We start from the raw sequence: 21,417 nt of genomic DNA, 5'->3' as shown, positions 1-21,417 counted from the left end.
CAAGGAGAGGAAGGCACAGTAGGAGTCATCAGGTGGGAAAGGGAGCTCCTGTTTGTGGGACCCCCTGTGAAACAGAGAGACTGTTCTACATTTCAGGGGGTCTGTGAGAGGTTCAGGATGTGCCTTGATGAAAATGGGAGCTGAGAGGGCTCTTGGTCTTCAGAAAAGCCAGGGTCCTGCTCAGGAAGGAAGGCTGCTGGGAAAATAGAAGCACTCCTCCATTCTGGAGGGGACAGCTGTGAGGCCAGAGGCGAAGAAGGGGGCATAAGGAGGGCACCATTCATCGTGGGTACAAAAAGCCTGTACATGTAGTGTTGGTGAGGGCAAGGGCGAGGCCCAGGAGGTGGGCGGGTATCTGCTGGCACTGAGTGAGTGCCTTCTCTTCTCTCCCCACAGTTTAGGGGTGGTGCTGTCCCGGGGCCACGGAGAATACATCCTTCTGGGGAACACGTCTGTGGAAGAAGGTGGGTTGGCGCCAGGGGTTGAGGGACAGTTAAGTGGAAATGTGACAGCCTCCCTGCTCCCAGGTTCCAGAGCAGCCTCTCAGAACAATGCTGCCAGGTGGAGAGCGGTGTGTGTGTCCCTGACACCCAGGGTGTGCCAGGATCTGTGGGTCAGTCATCAAACCAGCAGAGCCTGAGGCCTGCCAACCACACTGCCAGGGTCCAGGAGGCTTTGCTGGAGTGGGAGGACCATCAAGGCAGTATGCTTTTTAAACAAAGCTCAAAGCTGAAATTTCCCTGCCAGGTGACAGCAGAGGGGATGAGAAAGGAGGCCAGGAAAAGAAAGGAAGCCCATATTCATTTGCTAAGGCTCCCAGCACAAAGTTCCGCAAACATGGTATCTTAAAACCGCAGACATGTATTCTTTCACGGTTCTGGAGGCTGGAAGTCCCAAGTCAGGTGTTGGAAAGGCCATGCTCCCCACAAAGCCTCTAGGGGAATCCTCGCTCGCCTCTTGCAGGTCTAGGAGCCTCAGGCGCTCCTCATCTTGCAGCTGTAAGACTGCAGTCTCTGCTCCCTGGTCCCGTGGCCATCTCCCCTCAGCTGCCTCTCACTGCCTCTGTTATCTCTTCTTATAAGGACACCGCTTATACGGGATCAGGGCCTACCCTTGTGATCTCACCTTAAATTGATTACTTCTGCCAAGACCCTGTTTCCAAAGAAGGTCACATTCACAGGTCAGGACTTCAACATATCTTTTGGGGGACGCAATTCAGCACATACCCAGAGCTTATGGGATGTGAACCAGCGTGAGATGGCAGAGAAGAGCGGTGGAGGCCGGGAGAGAAGAGCCCCACCCATCCCATCCTTCCTGCCTGTGACTTACCGTGACCTAAGCACCTTAGGAAACCAAAACCTATCTCAGGGGTCACAAATATCTCAGGAAGCCCCTGGAAGTTGTGGTCACTTTCTGTTTAGCACCCACATACTACCCTCTGCTATCTGCTGAGTGCATCTCATCACTCTGACTTTCTGCCACCATCCTGGTCATTGTCACCTCTCTCGTGAACAACTATGGTAGCCTCCAACCAGTCTCCCTGACTCCTTTCTTCCCTGAGCTTCAGCCAGAGGGATCTTCCTAGAAATGCCAACTCTGCCCACATCACTGCTGATGGGCCTGCCCCTCCTGGCTGCTTTGCTCTGCCCTGGAGTGCCCTCCTATCCCAGTGTACTTTGATCCACTCTCAGGCCCCAGCTTAGCTGTCACCTGTCTGGGAGCTGTCCCTGGTAGAGCCCCTCTCTCACACCTAGGCTGAGTCAGGCACCAGCTATGTGCTCACCTGGAAGCTGTGTCTGCCCTTCCACAGCACAGATCCTAGTGCTGGGGTACTCTCCTCTGTCTGTCGTCATCCCCTAGGCCTCCGCCATGCCTTCTTCCTTCTTCCTACACATTTCTTCCTCTGCCCAGATATTCCCAGGGCAAACTCCTCCAGGAGACAGAGGGTGCTGTCCTTTACTCATTCCTGGGAGTGAGACAAACCAGTAGTCAGGGCTTGGAATCCCGGAGTTGCCTGGGCTTCTGTGGTCAAGGGAGCTCCCCTTCCAGCTGCTTGTCCTGTGTCTACATCAGAGCAGTAGCCCTCATAAGACTCCACAGATGCCCCACTGGCCTTTCCATCATCTCCTCCTTGGACTTACTCTCAGAGGAGCACCTGTCCGTTTCTCAGCTCTGAGTAGGTGCCACAGAGCATTAACTCATCATTCATTCAGTCAATAGCATGTACTGAGCATGAGACCAGGCTGGCTCTGTGCTGAGAGCCCACAAAACACACAGGACCCATCCTGGGGTTGAAGCCAATTAAGCCAAAATCACTGATTTCAAAGTATCAGCTCCCTTTGAGGGAGATGCTAGTAGGAACAGGTAATAACCCAGATCCAACCTGGACGGGGAGAAGGGGCATGAGGGCTGCAGGAGGAGAAGATGCTCCCACTGGCTGGGCAGCACATTGAAGGCATGGCTTTTGCCTGAACCTTGAAGATGAGGTAAGATTTGAACATGAAGCAATGAGAAGAAAGCATTTCAGGAGGCAGGACCTGTGCAGACTTAGCCATGTTCTGTTGGTTCATCTGCTCTGAGCTAAGAGCAAGAAAGAACGGACCCCAGTCCCTTCCTTCAGAAACTCACTGGCTGGCTGTTTCTACAATTGGGGCACACACCCTCATGGCAGTGGGGGTATGTCACCCTGCATGTGGACTCTGGTTACAGGACTGCATGACTTGCTTCACCCGGACCTGGCCCTGGCCAGTGACTGGTAAGTGAGGAGTAGAAAATGGGAGGGAGACAGGTGGAATGTTTTGAGATAACACTGATTGTCCTGGGTTCCAGGATCTACTGCATCACGGATATAGACCCGGAGCACCGGAAGCTCAGCCAACTAGAGGCCATGGTCCGCTTCCTCACAAGAGAGGATCCAGACCTGGAGTGTGAGTGCTGTCCACTGAGGCAAGCTTTTCCTCTGGGGTCCTGCAGCTCAGGACTTTGCCAGGAGAGATGGGAGGGCAGGGGGAGGCTGCTGCATAGCCCTATCCCAGGAGCACATGGATGACTTAGATAAAACAAGGAGAATCCCCCCACAGAAAAAGGCATAGCCACCCTTAACACAGGGCTGAGTTGATATTTAAGCACGTTTGGAACTGTGGTGACAGGTGTTCATCCCCAGGTCAGGGCCTGGGATATTTTTCAGCCTCTATCCACCAAGCTCTGTTAAGGGTCAGAAGAGAGTACTATTAAGAGTCTGTCAGCTTTCTCCCTACCACTATCTAGAAGTGGACCTCTGGGCAAAGGGCTGCCACTCTCCACCAGAAGTCTTCATCTCCACAAGGGGAGCATTTGGCCAGATGACTCAAAGCCTGTGGTTGGTGTTTTCTAAGCTGGTTCCTCAGGCTAACCTTGCTCACCTCTTCCACGATAGGAGCCCCAGAAGCTCCTTGTCTTGCAGTTTTCACACTTCAGCTTCTGCTCCATGGTCCCATGGCCTTCTTGCCTGCACTAATGTGAGTGGTGACCTCATTAGGCCACATCCTCAGCTTGCTCGTCTTCCTTCCTCTTTGGAAGAAGGAGCAGGTCATCCTGTCACATAATTGTCACCACCATAAGAAGACTGCCTCCCATGCTAGCCCAACAGGGCACTTGTTTACTTATTCATTCATTTCATCCACAAATCTGTACTGAGCTTGTACCCTATATCAGGCCCTGGGATAGGCACTGGAGCTACAGAGATAACCCAGACTAGGCCCTTGCTCTCATGGAGCTTACAGTCTAGTGGAGAAGCCAGATGATAAGCAAAGAAGCCTACATATATAGATATAGGTTTTTATAAATTGCGATAAGTGCCATGAACAGGATGCTATAGGAGAGAGAAATGGGTCTGCTTTAAAGGAGATCCTGCTAAGTCACTTGGCCTCTTTCATGACACCTCCTCACCAAGGTGAGGAGGATCTCCTTTGGGAGTGACAAAAATATTTTGGAACTGAACAGAGGTAGTAGTTATACAACATTGTGAATGTCCTAAATGCCACTGGCTGGATCACATGTTTTACATTGGTCGGTTTCATTTTATGTGACTTTTACCCCAAGAAAGACAGATAAGTTCTTTAAAGAGAGAGGAAAAATAAAGAGCGCCGTGCAATGACTGGGAAAATAACATCCAGACCAAGGAAACAGCCTGTGCAGAGGCTCTGAGGCAACAGGGAGCTTGGCAAGGTCAAATTCTCTGGCCAGGTGCAGTTGCTGACGCCGGCAGTCCCAGCACTTTGGGAGGCCAAAATGAGCAGATCATTTGAATTCAGGAGTTCTGGATCAGCCTGGCCAACACAGTGAAAGCCCATCTCTACCAAAATGCAAAAATTAGCCAGGCATGGTAGTGTGCACCTGTGGCTACTTGGGAGGCTGAGGCAGGAGAATTGCTTGAACCTGGGAGGTGGAGGTTGCAGTGAACTGAGATCATCCCAATGTACTCCAGCCTGGGTGACAGAATGAGACTCCATCTCAAAAAAAAAAAAAAAAAAAAAAAAAAAAGAATTCACAGAACTAACCAAAGGCCAAGGTATACGGATGATTAAGGAGTAGAGGGGGAGGGGTTGAGACGAGGGAGACTGGGAAGATCCAACCTGAGGTCACCGAGGGTCTCTGAAGCTCCTCAGATGTTACAATTGGAAAGAGCCTCAAATAACAAGCTGTTGTACTCACATATTTTGGGGGTTAATAAAGTGAAGACAGACAGAGGTGAGGTGGCTCCCTCAAGCCCACAGAGATAGTTTTACATGTCCCGCAGACACATTCATGAAGCACATCTTCTTCCCTGAACTTAAGGTGGGTAAGTTGTGTTCATAGCATGCAGGAAGCATGTGGCCTGGTACCCTGATGTTTTGCACCCAGGTGACGAGGAGCTGGTCCGGGAGGTGCTGTTTGATGCGGTGGTGACAGCTCCCATGGAAGCCTACTGGACAGCGCTGGCCCTCAACATCTCCGAGTAGGTCCAGGATCCCTGGTTTCCAGGCCCCAACCAGCCCCCAGAATTCCCTTGTCTGAGTCAGGGGCCCCTCTCACCACCTGGCTGGTGGCGCAGGAGAGCACCACGTCCTGTGGCCTAAGATCAAGTGCAGGTCCCCTGGGCACAGGACTAAATCCCCACCCAAGTATAGTCCCATTCCAACAGCCCCTTTCTGTGGGTTGATCTCCAGCCATGAGAGCCCATTGACTAAACTGCCCTGGTGAGAGCAGCTCAAATAGGTTTTCAGCAGGTAAGGTCACGGCACCAATGAACTTGACCTTGATTTTCCCAGCCCCTTAAAAATCCTCACTCCCTTTGCTGATCTTTTCCTGGTACTATTATGTTTAGTGGCCTGATAGAAAGAAGGTGAGTGGTGTGTGAGTGTAGAACGTGTGTGTGCACATGAGTATTGGGGGCAGGGTAAGGTATTAATGAGGTTAAGGTCGCCGTGGGCCATACCTTGCTCCTGAATAGGAAGATTCAACATTGTGAAGATGTCAAACCTCCCTAGACAGTCAATAAATTTAAGCACGTAATTAGATACTAGACAATAAAAATGGGAAGTTTTTTAGTGTTATCTTAATAAAAAACACCTACAGAATTTTATAGGCACAGTCTCCTATTGAAAAAAGCAAGATGTGGGATGCTACCATTTTACATAGTAGAGTGTGCTACCCTTTCTATAAAAAGGGAGGTGCCATAGCATTTGTGTGGATTACATACGTAACATCTATGATCTATATACTGTCTGCGCAAGGCTACTCAGGAAACAGTTGTCATTTGGTGTTTCTGGTTAGAAAGTGGGTAACCGAAATAGTGATGGAAGCGACACTTTTCACCCTAACACTTTGGTGTAATTTTGACCCATAGGAATACATGACCTATACAAAATTAAAGAAAGAAAAAGAATCGAGTGGACCAGGCACTGTTCTGAGTGCTCAGTGTATATAACCCCTTGATCCTCACCACACTCCTCTCACACAGGAGCTCTCATTACTGCCATTGTACAGATGAGGAAACCAAAGCACAGTGAGATCAAGCAACTTGCCTGAGATCACATGCCTGCAAAGTGGCAGAGCTGGAGTCAACAGCAAGCAGCCTCGATCCCTTGCCTAGACTCTTAAACCCTTCATTATTGTGCCTTCTACAGAGAGCTGGAGCACTGGGTTTGGAGAGGGGCACCATCTTCATCTTTCTAAGCTCAGAGATTAGTCACAAATGATTTTCAATGTGGAGAAATATTGAGAAGGAAATATTCCTAACCAGGGCATGCATCAGAAAAGACTTCCTAGGAAGCTAATATAAAATAGCATACAGTTAAGGAGAAAAAATACGTAACCATCTCCATAGATTTAGAAAGGCATTAAACAAATATTAATATCCATTCATTGTTTAGAAATTTTGTAGGGGAGGGTCATGCTATGTTGCTCAGGTTGGTCTTGACCTCCTGGCCTCAAGCAGCCCTCCCCCCTCAGCCTCCCAAAGTGCTGGGATTACAGGAATGAGCCACCAAACCCAGCCATATCATTCTTGTTTGTTAAAGCCACTCAGTAAAATTAAAATTGACCCTAAGCATGAAAGTCAACATCTTATTGGGACTAGAGTCTCTCTCACTAAAGAACAAGACAAGCATGCCTACCTCCCCACTGCTATTTTATAAGGTCAGAAGGAATTAGACAAGGGAAAGCATGCAGAGGCAATCAGAATTGGAAAGAAAGAAGTAAAATTGTCTGTTTAAGGATGACATAATTATATGTCTGAAAACCCCCCAGAAGAATTAATAAGAAAATTACTATACCCAATGAGAGAATTTAGTAAAGTAAAAGGTTATAATATAAACATTTAAAAATTAATAGCCTTTACACACAAAAAGATACAAGATATGAGAAAGCTTATTTTAAAAGGCAAGAAATAATACATGGTAAAGTTATAAGACTACAAGAACCTGTGACGAACTATAAGAACTGTTCAAAAATCTATATAAAGAAAATTATGAAACACTCCTGAAAACACAAAAGTAGACTGGAACACATGGAGAGACAATGTTTTTGGATAGGAGACTTCGACATCATGCAGATATTCATCCTTCCAAGGTTAATGTATAAGTTGAATGCAACCACAATGAAAACACCATCTTTTTTTTCTGCATCTAGATAAACTGATTATCAAGCTTATTTGGAAGAACAAGCAAGAATAACCAGGAAATCTCTTTAAAAAAAAAAAAAGCAATGAAGGTCCTACCAAGATATTAAAACACATAACAAAGCCTCTGAGATTTATAAAGTGTGGTATTGGCACATGAAAAGGCAGGCAGACCACGGGAACAGAAAAGGAAATCCGGAAACTCATCTAAATGCATGTGAAAATTTAGTCTATGACAGAGGCATCCTGTCAAATCAATGAAGGAAAGATGGATTTTTAAATAACTGGTTTAAGAGCCATATGGAGAATGATAAAATTGTGTTCTTTTCTCACACCATACACCTGGACGAAGTCCAAATGACTCAGAGATTCGAATGTAAAAAATGAAACCATATAAATACTAAAGAAAACATGAGCCAATTGCTCTAAAATCTAGGAGTGGGGAAACCTTTCCCAACAATGACTCAAAATTCAGAAGCAATAAAGGAATGATGGATAAATTTAACAACCTTAAAAATGTTTCTGTGGTTGGGTGTAGGGGCTTGTGCCTTCAGTCCCAGTTACTCAGGAGGCTGAGGTCGGAGAATCATTTGAGCCCAAAAGTTTATGAACAGCCTGGGAAAAATGGCAAGACCCCATGTCTAAAATAATAATAATAATAACTTAGCCAGGTGTGGTGGTGCACACCCATAGTCCCATCTACTCAGGAGGCTGAGGTGAGAGGATCGCTTGAGCCCAGGAGCTGGAGGCTGCAATGAGGCATGATCACATCACCACATTCCTGCCTGGGCAACAGAGCAAGACCTCATCTTAAAAAAAAAAAAAAAAAAGAAAGAAAGAAAAATATGTTTCTATGGCAGATATGAAAACACAAGCAAGGTAAAAGGAGAAATTACAAACTGGAAAGGAGTTTTTTATAAAACTCCTTTATAAAAGGAGTTATAAAACAGATAAAGGATTACTTCATTATATATTCACGATAAAGGACTTCAAAAACCGAGACATAAAAGACCAACCACCTTAGAAGGAATGTAGCCAAGAAATATGAACAGTTCAGAGGAAAAATGCAAAGAGTCCTTGGAAGAAAAATTCAAATAGTCCCTAAATATATTTTCAAATGCTCAACTTAACATTTAATCTTAAATGCAATGAGGAGTCCAGATTGGACTCCTCACCTATCAGATTGAGAGCCACCTGAACTTGTCAGTGTGCACTGTTGACAGAACCTCAGAAAGTCAGGCACTTAATAGATTGTGGGTGGGATACAAAATGTGTCAAACCCTGTCAAGGGGAACTTGATGACATCTATCAAAATTTCATGGTGCATTTACATTTTGACCCGGCAACCTTGCTTCTAGGAACCTTATCCCGAAGATACACTGGCAAAAATATGAAAAGATGTACCTATGAGCTGCTCATTACAGCACCTTTAATAACAGTAATAGATTGGAAACAACCCAAACGTTCATCAGTAGGAGCCTAGTTAAATAAATCATGGTAGAGCCACATCATGGAATTCTATGAAGCGGTGAAAAATTAGAATATCTCTATACACTGCCACTTTGAAATAATCTTCAGCAATGAAGAAAAGTTTATCTAGAAAGAGGAAACACAAATATATTTTCATAATTACTTTCACAAATGTGCATGTAAATATTCATGTGTACATTATTTACACATACACACAACCTTTTAGTGGAACAAGGAACCAAAAATCAGGTTTCCTACAGCAAGAGTAAAGGAACAACGGATATGGGTACAGAGACTCCCTGAGTATGCCTTATTTTCCATATTGACTTTAGAACCATGTAAATGCTTTATCTAATTATAAAACAAAATTAAATTCTAAAAAGTAACCTCTAGTAATTGAAAGCAAATGAAACAAATAAACCTAGCCATATATCAAGTTCATGAAATAATCAAACATAGGGGAATTCTTTCAAGGGGCTTTAGAACTGTAAACACTAAATAAATAAAATCTTACGCAGTGCTTAGTAATCACATTGCTAGAAATAATATTGGCACTGTTATTCTGAATAGAGAGAGCAAATACTATTATATTAATGTCATTAAGAATCAAGATCTGTAGTAAAAAAGAAAAGAGATACGCACATTTCAAAAATCAAAGGAGTTACGTTTAGATGTAATGCTAAATTTGAATTAGAAATATCAATTTAAACTCTTGTAATTTCTCTTAAAGAAATTAAAAGGATTTCCTAACTCTCTCTCTCCACTGAAAGGACCCACCTCAGTGAGTACTCTAGCCCCAGACTTTGGTCTTTCAATGTTAGTCTTCATTAAAACGAGCCCATGCTCCTTGGAGAAATGTCTGATTCCAGGACAAGGACAGGAAATGTACACAATGAACCTGGAACATCTTGTCATATGAGGAAGCAAGAAGTTACCAAAGACAAGTACTATTGTGCCCAAGGGACCCCAGAGCCAAAGGTGGATGATCAGAGCAGCAAAAGTAATTATAATCACAGCAGAAGCTGGGCATGGAGGCACGGCTGTAATCCCAGCTGCATGGGAGGCTGGGGCAAGAGGATCTTTTGAGCCCAGGAGTCAAGGCCAGCCTGGGCAACATAGTGAGACCCTGTCTTTAATTTTAAAATAATAATAATAAATAACTGCAATGGATTAAAACATAAGGAAATACGTTAATAATAAATAACTGCAATGGATTAAAACCTAAGGAAATACGTTAAAATCCTTGGGTTCATAATGATACTGGGGAAAAGTCTTCATTGGCCATCTTCGGAAGATCGGTAGGAAAACAACTCATTATTCCAAAACCTGATAAAGAAACGAAAAGAATAAATTATTCTGCCTCTTCTATAAAAATTGTACTTCAAGATAACTAAATATTGATAAGGAGAAGTTTTTCTTTATACAAGTATTGCAGGTAAAAATAAAATAAAGGAGAAACACGAGAATGCATGTATTTTTCATGCCCTAATCAATCAGAGAGTGTGGGCCTCTTGTAAAGAACAGCCTTGTAAAGGCACAAACCCGACCGCGGTGGGGCCCTGAGGTCTCACTGCCAGTTGACAGGAAATGCAGGAGACAAAAGAGCAGGCTGAAGAACACCCCAGGGTGGACCCGCCAAGGCCAGAACAGGAGAATCCCCATAGACAAGCGCCCTTTGCTGCTCTGCTTGTTCCACAAATCAATTGCAAGGAAAAGAGAAAGGGAGAGGGAGAGCAGAGAAAGGGAATTCGGTTAAAAGAGGCCAAAGATGACTGCTAATAACTGTGGGGTTTCTTTCTGGGGTGATGCAAACGTTCTAAAATTCACAGTGCTGATGGTCACACGACTTTGTGAATACACTAACAATTACTGAATCGCACACTTTCGGGTGGGTGAATTGGATGGTATTGAATGAAATCTCAATACAGAGAGAGACAGACAGACAAATAAGGGATTTCGGTTGCAATGCATGAACTTTAGGCAGATTCTGATTCAGTCAAACTTAAAAAAATTCATAAGGCTACTGGATTATCTGATGATATTAAAGAATCGTTGGTTTTTAAGGTGTAATAATGGCATCAGAGGGTTTTTTTATTCTATTTTAATTGTATAAATCAAAATATTTACCCATGAAATATCTGGGATTTGCTTCAAAATAATCTAGTTGAGGGGTTGGAGGAGGCAGTAGCAGCTGAATTGAAACGAGCCCCGGGCTGGTGATTGTTGAAGTCGAGTTACGGGTGGTGAGACCCATTTGCCCATTCTCTGCTTTTGAACAGAGAATTGGATCACGAAGCTTGAGGGATGCCCAGGCACTTCAGCCCTGTCCCCAGAGAGTCTGACTCGGAGGTCTGCTGCAGAGCTCTTTGGGGCTTGAGTCCCTATGACCCCCGTGTGCACTCTGTACAAGCCCCCTGGCTACAGCGCTGGAGTGGGTGGGGGAAACCCTTTCCCTCAGTGATTTTCCAGACTTTATTCCAGTCCTGGGTACCACCCACAGACCCTGCAGGGTCTATCCCTGAGGGAGGCCCCTGCAGTCCAGCCAGTCTAAGCCTGGCAGTACTTTGGGGTTGCTACTTGTGTGTTCACTATAGCACCCCCGCTGGGGCATGGGGAGGAACCAGTTTATAGCCTCCAATTGACTGTGCCAAAGACAAGAATCTCATCTAGGTTAAAAGGGATGACTTCCCACCCTGGTCAAAGTGTTGCAGCTTTGAGACTGGGAGGAAGGTAATGTGACGCAACTAGCTCAGGGATCTGTCTTCCTTTCAAGTCCCGTCGGCGAGGTTATGAGGTCCCCTGGGACTTCTCCTGGGTGGGTGTAGACAGTGGCTGCTCCCCCTCCCTTCGCATTTTGGTAATAAGGGAAGTATGCTAGGCGTGAGAAGTTCCTGTTCCTTAGGTCCCAGGACAGAATCTCCCTTCCAAGTTCCATCTTCCAGATCCAACTCCCCAGAATCTGGGAGAACAAATCAGGAGATAGACCTGCCGGGACAGAGAGGCAGAGGCTCAGGGCTCCCCATCGCAGGGAGGTGCTGCCCGGAAGCTGGGCCTGAGACATGATGCACACTGTGGATGCCAGCCAGCACAGTGCGTGTCCTGGCCCCTTCCCGCGAACCCAGCCTTCCTGGAAGGTCTCCCTTGAGCCAGGCTGGGCAGGACCAAAGAGAGGCCTCAAAACCCCTGTAGGTCTCCCCCGAGCTCCCGCCACAGCCATGTGGTGACCGTTCCCACTCTGTCTGCCACACAGAGAGTCCGAGCAGGTGGCGGACATGGCCTTCCTGGGCACCCGGGCTGGTCTCCTGAGAAGCAGCTTGTTCGTGGGCTCTGAGAAGATCTCCGACAGGTGGGTTGGGCCAGCCATCCCGGGAGGGCAATCCCTGCAGGGCAGAGAAGGGCTGTGTTCCTGAGCCACCCCCAGGTGGACTGGCACTGGGTCTCCAGCATGCTGGACCGCTGGGAGCCCAGTGGAACAGAAGGGTCGGGATGGACAGATTGGGATGGTATTAAGAGTAGCCCTTCCAGAAGGCGCACACACATCCTGGCGGCAGTGTCCCTAGGAGAAGATGGAGGCCGGTCGTCAGGGAGGAAGACTTCGGAGTTGAGGGTTGGTTGGAGAATCCACCTAGAGGAATCTCTAGGGAGAAAGCCAAAATTGCCTTCCTCTCCAGGCTAGTCTCTGCGTGATGGGCTGAATGTTCTGACTATGTCTTTTGTCCCCACTCGTAAGGGGAGAGAGGCCACTGCTGGGGCCCTCTGGTAGGTGGAGTGCTCACCCCGCAGTGCCTTCATGAACCATCCACTCCCACCTTGGCGAGGGAGATTTGTGGTTTCTTACTCTGCCTGCTAGGAGTTCAGGCCCAACTCCCTGTAGGCCATGGCAGGCTTACGCCTCCACACCAGGGATGCTCAACTGGGGCTGATTTTGTGACATTCAGCAATGTCTGGAGACACTTTTGGTTGTCACACTGTGGGAGGCAGAGAGCTTCCTACTGGCATCTAGTGGGCGGAGGCCAGGGGTGCTGCTAAACATCCTACCATGTGCAGGGCAGCCCCCACAGCAATTGCCTGGCACAAGATGTCACTGGTGCCGAGGCTGAGAAGCCCTGCTCGAAGCAAAGGCCGGGTTCTGAGGAATCAGGGGCTGGCCCACCGGTGCCCAAAGGAGGGGTTGGGGGGCGAGCAGTGCCATCTGCCGCTCCACAACCCAGGAGACTCCAACAGGTGAGGACCTGCAGGCACCTGGAGAGCAGTCCAGGGCCCCTGAGCCGACCTGACCCCCTCTCCTCGCCTCCCACCCACCGGCTGCTCCTCTCGATAAACGCAATCACGCCCAGCCACGGAGCGCCATCTTTGAGCTTCTTCCAGGACTCTGTGACAAATCCACACTTGCTAAGCAAAGCTGAGGCTTTCTAGGAAAACAAATGAAGTTGCTCTTTCCTTTCCCTCCCTCCTCTCTCCCCTCCTCCCCCTCCCTCATCCCTTCGGAGGTGGAGAGGGGAGGAGCACCACTGCCTCCCTGACCCTTCCCTCGCCCTCTCTCAGAGGCTTCCAAAATGGAAGCAGGAGATTCGAGGCAGGCAGGCCTTCCCGGTGCCTTTGCTTCCTGCAAGCACTCCCGGGGGCTCCCTTCACCAAGACCTTGAGGTGAATGGCAGCCCAGGAACAGGGTCACAAGGCAGGTTGCTTCTGGAACATGTGAGCCTGTCGCTGTCAAAAGCAAATCTCGGTTATCCACCTTGTGGGTTATCCACAGCAATGTGTCTGCTCCCCACCCCCACCAGCTTCTCCCTGCCTCCCACTCTGCTTCTGGCCAAACACTCCCTTCTGTGGGCTGCGGTGTGTTCAGGGAATGCAAAACCATAATTAGCAAGGTAAAGCTGCTCGAAAAAAGGAAACTCATAATGCATGCGAAAACCTAGAGGCAATCCTCTTGAAGGAACCGTTTGGGGGGACTGCTGCCCTCCTGTGAGTGCAGTGACAGAGCTGACTCTACAGCCTCCTCCCTCAGACGTGCCAAGGAGCCAGACAAGAAGAAATTAGGCTCCATGCAAAAGAAAGAAACCCTGCAGGCGAACGAGCTTACATAAAATTGGAAAGTATTCCCTCGTTACACAGACCCTATACCTCTTCTAGCTGCTAGTCAGATGCAACCTCATTTTGTCTCTGGAAAAGGTGATGCTTGCTGGGTAACGCTGTCTGGGGCAGTACTAATTTAGGGGCTCATATTTTGTATCTCTCTGCAACTCTGCTGAAGCAGAGGGGACTCATTCTCTGGGCCCAGCCAAGATGACCTCGTATGAGAAAAAGGATGAGGGGTGACTGTTGACAGCTTTGGGAGAGGTCTACATCTTCCTCCCTACAGGAAATTCCTGACGCCTGAAGACGAGGCTAGCGTGTTCACCCTGGACCGCTTCCCGCTGTGGTACCGCCAAGCCTCGGAGCACCCTGCTGGCAGCTTCGTCTTCAACCTCCGCTGGGCGGAAGGACCAGGTAACCCACGGCTCTGTGCTCCTGGGGCTGGGCGAGTCTCCGGCCAGTCTCATCTCTCCTCCTGCTGCGCTCTTAGTGGGAAATGGGCATCAGATACAGAATAGAATGTCCAGACCACCAGCATCACCCTCTGGCCTTCCCTCCTGCTGTGCATTAGTGACTTCAGAAAGCTCATTGGTGCCTTCCCACACCACAGGTCTCACGCTGAAGGTGGGGCTGATCATTTGATTTCCTAGCCAGCCATCAAAGTTGGTGTTTAAAACTCCAGCATGGGATTCTACACCAGATTCCAAACATGAGATCAGAAGAGTTTATCTAAGTTTCTTCTATGTCTGTGAAACCACCCAGATGAGTGGTTTCATTAGGGGCTGCAGTATTCACCAAGTCAGTAGGGCTGCCTCACTCTTCCCAAACAGAAAGAAAGCAACCAGTCCCCACTGACCCAGGACCACCCAGGAGCGGCCTCAGGGAGTGCCCAGCATGCTCCAGAAGCCCCTCTCAGCTCAAGACAGAGGCTGGGCGGGTGGCGGGGAGGGCGGGGCGTGAGGCAGCCGCAAAACCCCTGCAAGGTCAGGGACCAAGAAGACTCTCAGAGTCGATGGGCACCCAACTGCCAGCCAACCGCAGCTCCCACTCTGGAAAGTGACTCTGACAGCGCCAGAAAAACTACCAGGTATGTAGGCATGTAGAGACCTCAGTGTCTGCATAGCCTGGCGCTCCTGATTCACCCTCACAAAGACTGTGGCCCAGGGAGCTTCAGGGCTTGTCCAGGGGTCCCAGAGTGCGTAGCACAGCCAGCCCTCCACCAGGTGAGCTCTGGGGTGGCTGATCCCATCCCAGCATGTGGATCCTGGGATCTGGAGAGTGTGCACAGGTGGGTAGGGTGAGCCCCAGGAGGGGATGCAGGAGAGTAGAGACTTCTGAAAGGGGAGCCGGGCCTGGGATCATTCAGAACTTCCCCTTTAGGATGCCCTTCTGCCAAAGGCCTCCCAACACCACAAAACCATCCTCAAGCCCCATGATGGTGAAACACCCTGGAGCTGATGCCTGAGAAGGCCCAGGATCCCAGGGGCTCCTCATGGGACAAGGACCGGGAAGGCAAACTGGGCCCCCTGGAATTCCACCTTCCTCACCTGGTGCTATGCTCCCCCTCCAGCCCGCACCTGGTCCCTCCACACACGTGCCAATAACTACTATCCTTCACAAAATGATTTTATTTAATCTACACAACCCCATAAGATAAGTGCTATCATTATCCCTCAACTTACACAAGGAGAACATGAGGCTCAGAGAGGTTCTGTGACTTGCCCAGGGTCACACAGCAAGGAAGCCACAGAGCTAAACTCTGCCCCACTAAAAGCCCAGGCCCCATTACCACACTGAATATAGGGAAAGAAGAAGGGGGAGTTTTTATTGCCAGTGCAAGCCCAGCAGGCAGGCTCTGGAAGCAAAGGGGATACCCCTCCCCACACCACCCACCCCAAGGCTGAAAGAGGCAGCTCCTCCTCCATGGCCCCCACCCTCGATAGTAGCACAGTGGGCTCCCCAGGGAGGGCACCCACAGGCCCCTGGAGAGGTTCTGTAGTGAGCCCCCCAGCCCCTGCTGAGCCCCCCGGCCCCTGCCCCATGCCTTGGTGACAGGTTCTCTCCTGCCTGCACTGTCACCGGGACTGAGCCTGCTGGCTGCTGGGGGAGCTTTATGTGGCCATGAGGTGGGAGGGTGCGTGGGTGGAAAGCTGAGCCACAAGGAGAAGAGAGGGAAGCTGGAGCCCAAAAAGGGGGCCTGACGAGGAGGGGGGTGGGGCTCGCTCCCTCTCCACAGCCCCGCTCACTTGCTCAGCTCATGCACACGCTTAGACACGTGGCCACCTCTGCACACTCCCTTCCACCCCAAAAGAAGGAAAACAGCTGCAGTTCAATGGGAGAAAAGAGGAGGAGCCGCCTCCAGGGCGAGGGGAAGCTCCACTGTCTCTCTAGGCTGACACGGGTGCCCTTTGCTGGGGCCTAGTGGGCTAAGTCCTGCCCACATGGAGCTGCACCAGTGCCTAGAAACCTGTCCACACACAGCAGAGCCTCGCCAATATGCCCAGGCGCTGGGGCCTGTCATCCCCCCACAGCCCACCTCTCCCTGGGCCCCACCCCCTCCTGCACTGGGTGCGCTGGTCATTCCCAGCAAATGCTGGGCCGGGTAGCCACGGTGAGCCAGGCACTGAAATCCCTGACGCCCCCAGAGACTGCACCATGAGGGTCTTCACATCCCCATGTAGCGTTTCCTACAAGCCTCTGCTTGGCTGGGGTACAAACGCAACAGGTCTGTCCCAGACAATGGGCCGTGGGACCCAGGAACAGTCAGAACTGCCCCATCACCACCTTCGAGGTGTCTCCAGACGCAAGGTGGGGAACCGTGGTCCCTTCGTCATCACAGCAAATTTCTAGAATCAACGACAACCTTCCATATTGGAAGTTACTGCACTCAGACTGTAGTTTTACATTTCTTGAGATATTTGATGACAGCAGGTGTGGTGGGTAATCTTGGCGACATGGCAGATGTGAGAAGCTGGTGGCGAAGTCCCAGGATAATTGACACTGTTGTAATAATCACCACACTAGAGTCTGTGACCTGTTTGCTTCATGCAACATTTGAAATCAAGACATTCTAACAAAATATGATAGCACATCAGAAAATGTTTGCCCCTTTCTTGGAAGTTTAGTAATAGCGTTTGACCGGCAGGCAAGAGTGCTTTGAAATGCCAGTCCGGGGCCAGGGACTGATGAGAATTAAGAATCCTAGGGTCCTGTAGCAACCAGCCCCGGTCAGAGCCAGAAAGCTCTGTTTCAGTGTGGAGCTGAAACTACCCTCTAAACTCTGCACCTATGGTGGCCTGATTCTTCCAGAAGAGGTGGAGAGAGCAATGGAAAGCAAGCCCTGTAGCTTTCAGGAGCCTCGGGGCTTGCCTTGAGTTGCTGCAGAGAGTCTCAGAAGTGCAGCAACAGCTGTGAAGCAAGCCAAAGACCTTGAGAGCCACTGTTCGGTGGCGGGTCTGTCACTGCACTGCCCAGGACCGCACTGCCCAGACCGAACAGCGGCTCAGCTGTGGCATCTGGCTTCCTGAGCAGGACTGACAGTCAGCATCCTCTCTGACTTACGCAGACTCACAGAGAGCAAGCCAGGGTCACCCACCACCCAGGGCTGAAACGCAGCCTGTCCTTCCTTCCCTGGAAGGGACCACTGGATGAAGCACAGGTGCTGTGGGCAAGACGCATGCCGAAGTCGGCAGACAGGCAGAAACCGCGGGTTGTGGGGACACTGCATCCCTGCACCATCCTGTCGGCCAGAGGCCACGTGTGTGTCTTGTTGGGGTAACCACCATCACAGCAGCAACTTCTCCAAACACAACTTCTGTCCCACCCCGACTCTGTTCTTCCAAGGATGTCTTCGCCTGCTTTTATTCCCATCTCCTGTTCCGAGAAAGTGGTAGGGTTCCACCTGCCCCAGCCGCAGCTCTTCCACAGTGACCAGGTCGTCTTTTTTCCCCAGAAAGTGCCGGTGAGCCCATGGTGGTGACAGCAAGCACAGCTGTGGCAGTGACCGTGGACAAGAAGACAGCCATTGCTGCAGGTAGGAGCCGCCCTTGCGCCGCTGAGGCCAGGAGGCTGGGGTCAGTGTCAAGAGCAAGGCATGGATGACAGCAGCAGGAGGCCCCACAGATGTCACACATGTCGCCAGGGCCACAGTCCTCCGGGTGAAATGCCAGATGAGCGGAAGTGAACTCTTCCTAAGCCATTTTGTTTGTGAAACCATAAAACTTTAGTTGTAAAAGTATTCATGAAGTGAGGAAAATGAAGCCCAGAGAGGTAAGGAAATCTGCAAGGCCACACAGGACAGAGGCTGCAGCCCAGCCCATCCCCCTCCCCCTTCCATACAATATATTGACCATATGCAGGCTTCTCTTGAAAAACACTTCCTGAGGGTTAATAGAGTGTTGCTGAGGCATTCTATAGCTAAAAGGAAGGCTGGCGGCAGAGTTCTTTTATTCTAGGCCTTTCATCAATCATCATCATCATCAAGCTAACATTTACTGAGTATTTACAGTGTGCCAGGCCTGAGACAACTTCTTGAAAGCTTTGCTATTGAAAAGATAACCTGAAGACCAGCAACACTGAATTGTTTGGGCCTCTGTTAGAAACAGATACTCTTGGGGTCCATACCGTACCTATTTACCTGTGCAACCAGAATGCGCTTTACCGAGATTCCTACTGATTTGCCTGAACATCAAAGCTTGAGAAAACTCTTTCGCAGTAGTAACTTACTTAATCTTTACAAATATTTTATAGCATAGATATTATTGTCAGTGCCTATTTTATAAATGAGGACCACAGACTCAGAGAGTTTGGGTAACTTGCTCAAAGCAACCCAACTAGCAGGGACCAGATACCATCATTCATTCAATCCAGACCTGTCTTTTCCCCAAAGGTGTTATTAACCACCAAGATGTCCTGCCTCTGCACATAGCAAACAATGGGTGCTGATTCCCGAGTCATCCACTTGCAGTTCCGTCTTTTATTGCCTTGGGCTCTGGTATCCTGCTCCAGAGGGAAGTGGGCCTGTGACTCAGATCCCTAAAGCATGAGCTCAGTGTGTGTGTTCGGTGTGTGCCAGATGCGGTGGAAACCGCCTCCCATGCAGTCCTTGGGGTGACCCCGTGAAGGTGATGATTTCAGCTTTATTTTACAGCTGAGGAAACCGAGACACGGAAAAATTACTTGCCCAAAGCCCCACAGCTAATAATGAATGAGGATGGGATCTGAACGCGGCTGCCTCTCCTTGAAGCCCAGGTTCACTGCCCTGCGCTGCAGTTCTTGACGGCTTATGTGATGAGAGCACCCGTGACCCTCACTAGCTTCTCCTGCCTTTCAGGGTCGGTGCCTGCAGAGTCCTTGGTGTCTCTACCTGGCTGTCTGAGAATGATCAGGCCCCTGCAATGAAGCTTTCCTTACCCGAGCTTTAGCTTCTGTATCTGGGACCCAGCTGTGTTCTGAAAAGTTGCCTGATCCAACAGGCACAGGAGCTCAGCCATCCTGGCTCCGTGAACCCAGCAGTCAGGTACTTGCCTTTTAACTGAGGCTCTGGCCGACTGAGGACTTCCACAGCAGGATGGGGGCGAAGCAGACAGGGGCAGGACAAAGGGAATGGAAAGAGCCAGCTGGGCTCTGTCTGTCTTCCCGCCTCACAGAGGGCACCAGGGCTGTCCTGAGTCGGGGTCCTGGGCTGTGTGCCACTCTGTGATAAGCAATGGGGGGAGAACAGCTCCAAATGACATTGCCAAACAGCCTCGGGTGGAAACCCCCTTGTCACTGGTCGTCTGCAATGCGGCCACCTGCAGCACTTGGAAGGGACTTGTGCCCTCCTGCCTGCCATGCTTCCCTTGGCCCAGGGCACACTGAACCCAGATCCAATTTCCAGGCCAAACTTTGACCTCAGATCGTCTCCCTACAGACTGTTCTGTGCTCCCAGCCAAGCCCACGCTGTGCAGCTCCCACGCGACAGGGGCCTTCTCAGCTTCTGTACACCTGGAGGTCTAGGAAGGAGACCGGACAGGGGGTCAGGCTGCTGGCTGTGCTTTCCTGCACTCTCCAATTATTTGACAGCATTTTTAACTCAGAGCTGAATTAGAGCCGAGAGGGGTTGCCATAGAAACAGTGTCCCAGTGCCTCCGGTTTAACTCACTGCAGACAATCGCTCTTACATTCCGGGATGCATGAATGCCAGAGGAAAAGGATGAGGTACTGGAGACCTGATACTTCAATTATGATTTTTCTTTTGGTCTCATTCTGTCACTTCCTTTCCCTGGCCTGTGGCTCAGCCTCCCTGATCCTGGGGCCAGCTGGAGCCTGTAGCTGAAGGAGGGTAGGTGGTTCATTTGCTGTCCCTGGAAACGGCTAGCACTGTGAGCATGTGAGCGCCAGGCCTGCTGAGTGTGGTGTCTGTGGTGGGGGGGTGCATGGTGGCGATTTTGCGCTGAGCACGAGGGAAAGGTAGGAGACGGCACTCAGCCAGCCTTGGGGGCAGTGGCGTGCTGCGCGTCGCTGCCCTGGATAACGCCGCCGGCTCACACGGAAGGCAGTGGACCAGGAGAGATCGTGTTCATCTCTAAGCAGGTAGTTTATCAACAGCTCCTGTAAAATTTCCAGAGAGCCAACTTTTGGATCAGGACCTGTTTTCAATTCTCCATGCCCTCAGGTCCTAGGTGAGGGGTCAGGTCAAGCTCCAGGACGGTGGGGCTGTACTGGGCGAGCGTTTGTCCAGCAGACGGGCATTCTTCCAGCACGATTTGGAATGTACACAAGCCCCTGCACGGAGGCCCTTCCTGCCAGCTGGGGCTGCAAGAGGCTCCTCTCCCAAGAGGTCGGCCTCAGTATAGGTCCAGCCTTCAGACCTTTGAGGGCTTCTGTCTGGGAACCATGACATTTGAATAACACACGTATGCATGAGAGACCTGTGTGCCAGGCCTGGGAGGGCCCAGTTCTTGCTTCTGCACTGGAGCTCGGGAATATTTGCCATGTGCCCTGCTATAATCATTAGGGGTACAGGATAGCAACACCCTATACTTATCACTGTCTGGGGAGGGTGGACACCCCAGCTCTGCCATGGAGTGAAGCTGAACTCCAGAGGGACCCTGATGGTTCACCTCCCTCCAGGGTTTGCTCCTGGCTTGCTGGGTTGTTATCCAAAGAAAAGTCCTAGAAAGGAGACAACTCTGCCTTAGCCGCTGAAGACTAATGAACCATATAGCCGAGACCTGGTGAGCCAGCAGCCAGCCCAGCCCCAGAGGGGGTTCTTGGGCTGAGCACTGAGCCCTGCTCTTCACTGGGGCTTGCAGCATGCTCACCACCCCAGAGGCCTGAGGCTCTTCCTCATCCCCTCTCCTCTGTGCCTCAATCCCCGGCCCTCCAGTCTGTGATTCCAGGGCCCACCTGCTGAGCCCCATGAAGGGTTCACTCTGCAGGCCCAGAGTGTGGTTTTCCGGCCCCTGAGTCAGCCCTGAACCGGCTCCTCCTCTCTGCCAGCCCCACCAGCATCTAGTGAGGCTGAACCCAGGCAGCAGAGGCCCCTTCAATGCCCTCCCCTCCTGTGTGTGGCAGCATCCTCTGGGCGAACAGTGCCTTCTCGCCACATGGGCCTGTCTGTCCCGGCTGCCAAGGCTGATTCATGTCAAGCCTGGGTAGATGGGCAGCATCCGAAAGGCTCAGGGCCCGGTTGGCTCCCCAGCTCACCTTCGCACCACAGCCACGGTGCTGCCCAGCAAAGCTGCCCT

The 21,417-nt window shown here is 50.2% G+C and overlaps 1 protein-coding gene across 1 annotated transcript in view; it reads left to right on the top strand.

Annotated features, from left to right (window-relative positions):
• CACNA2D4 (calcium voltage-gated channel auxiliary subunit alpha2delta 4) overlaps positions 1-21,417 on the top strand; it is a 124,173-nt gene that overhangs the window by 57,653 nt on the left and 45,103 nt on the right. The window contains exons 20-26 of the mRNA XM_003934481.4: positions 397-464; positions 2,710-2,755; positions 2,830-2,927; positions 4,882-4,975; positions 11,859-11,954; positions 13,974-14,101; positions 17,640-17,720. Coding sequence (XP_003934530.1) covers positions 397-464; positions 2,710-2,755; positions 2,830-2,927; positions 4,882-4,975; positions 11,859-11,954; positions 13,974-14,101; positions 17,640-17,720 — 611 coding nt within the window. The remainder of the gene's footprint in view (positions 1-396; positions 465-2,709; positions 2,756-2,829; positions 2,928-4,881; positions 4,976-11,858; positions 11,955-13,973; positions 14,102-17,639; positions 17,721-21,417) is intronic.

This window comes from Saimiri boliviensis, chromosome 7 (genome assembly GCF_048565385.1).
Source record: "Saimiri boliviensis isolate mSaiBol1 chromosome 7, mSaiBol1.pri, whole genome shotgun sequence".
Taxonomy (NCBI): domain Eukaryota; kingdom Metazoa; phylum Chordata; class Mammalia; order Primates; family Cebidae; genus Saimiri; species Saimiri boliviensis.
Note: the sequence above shows the minus strand (reverse complement) of the source record. Positions and strands in the feature narration are given on the sequence as shown.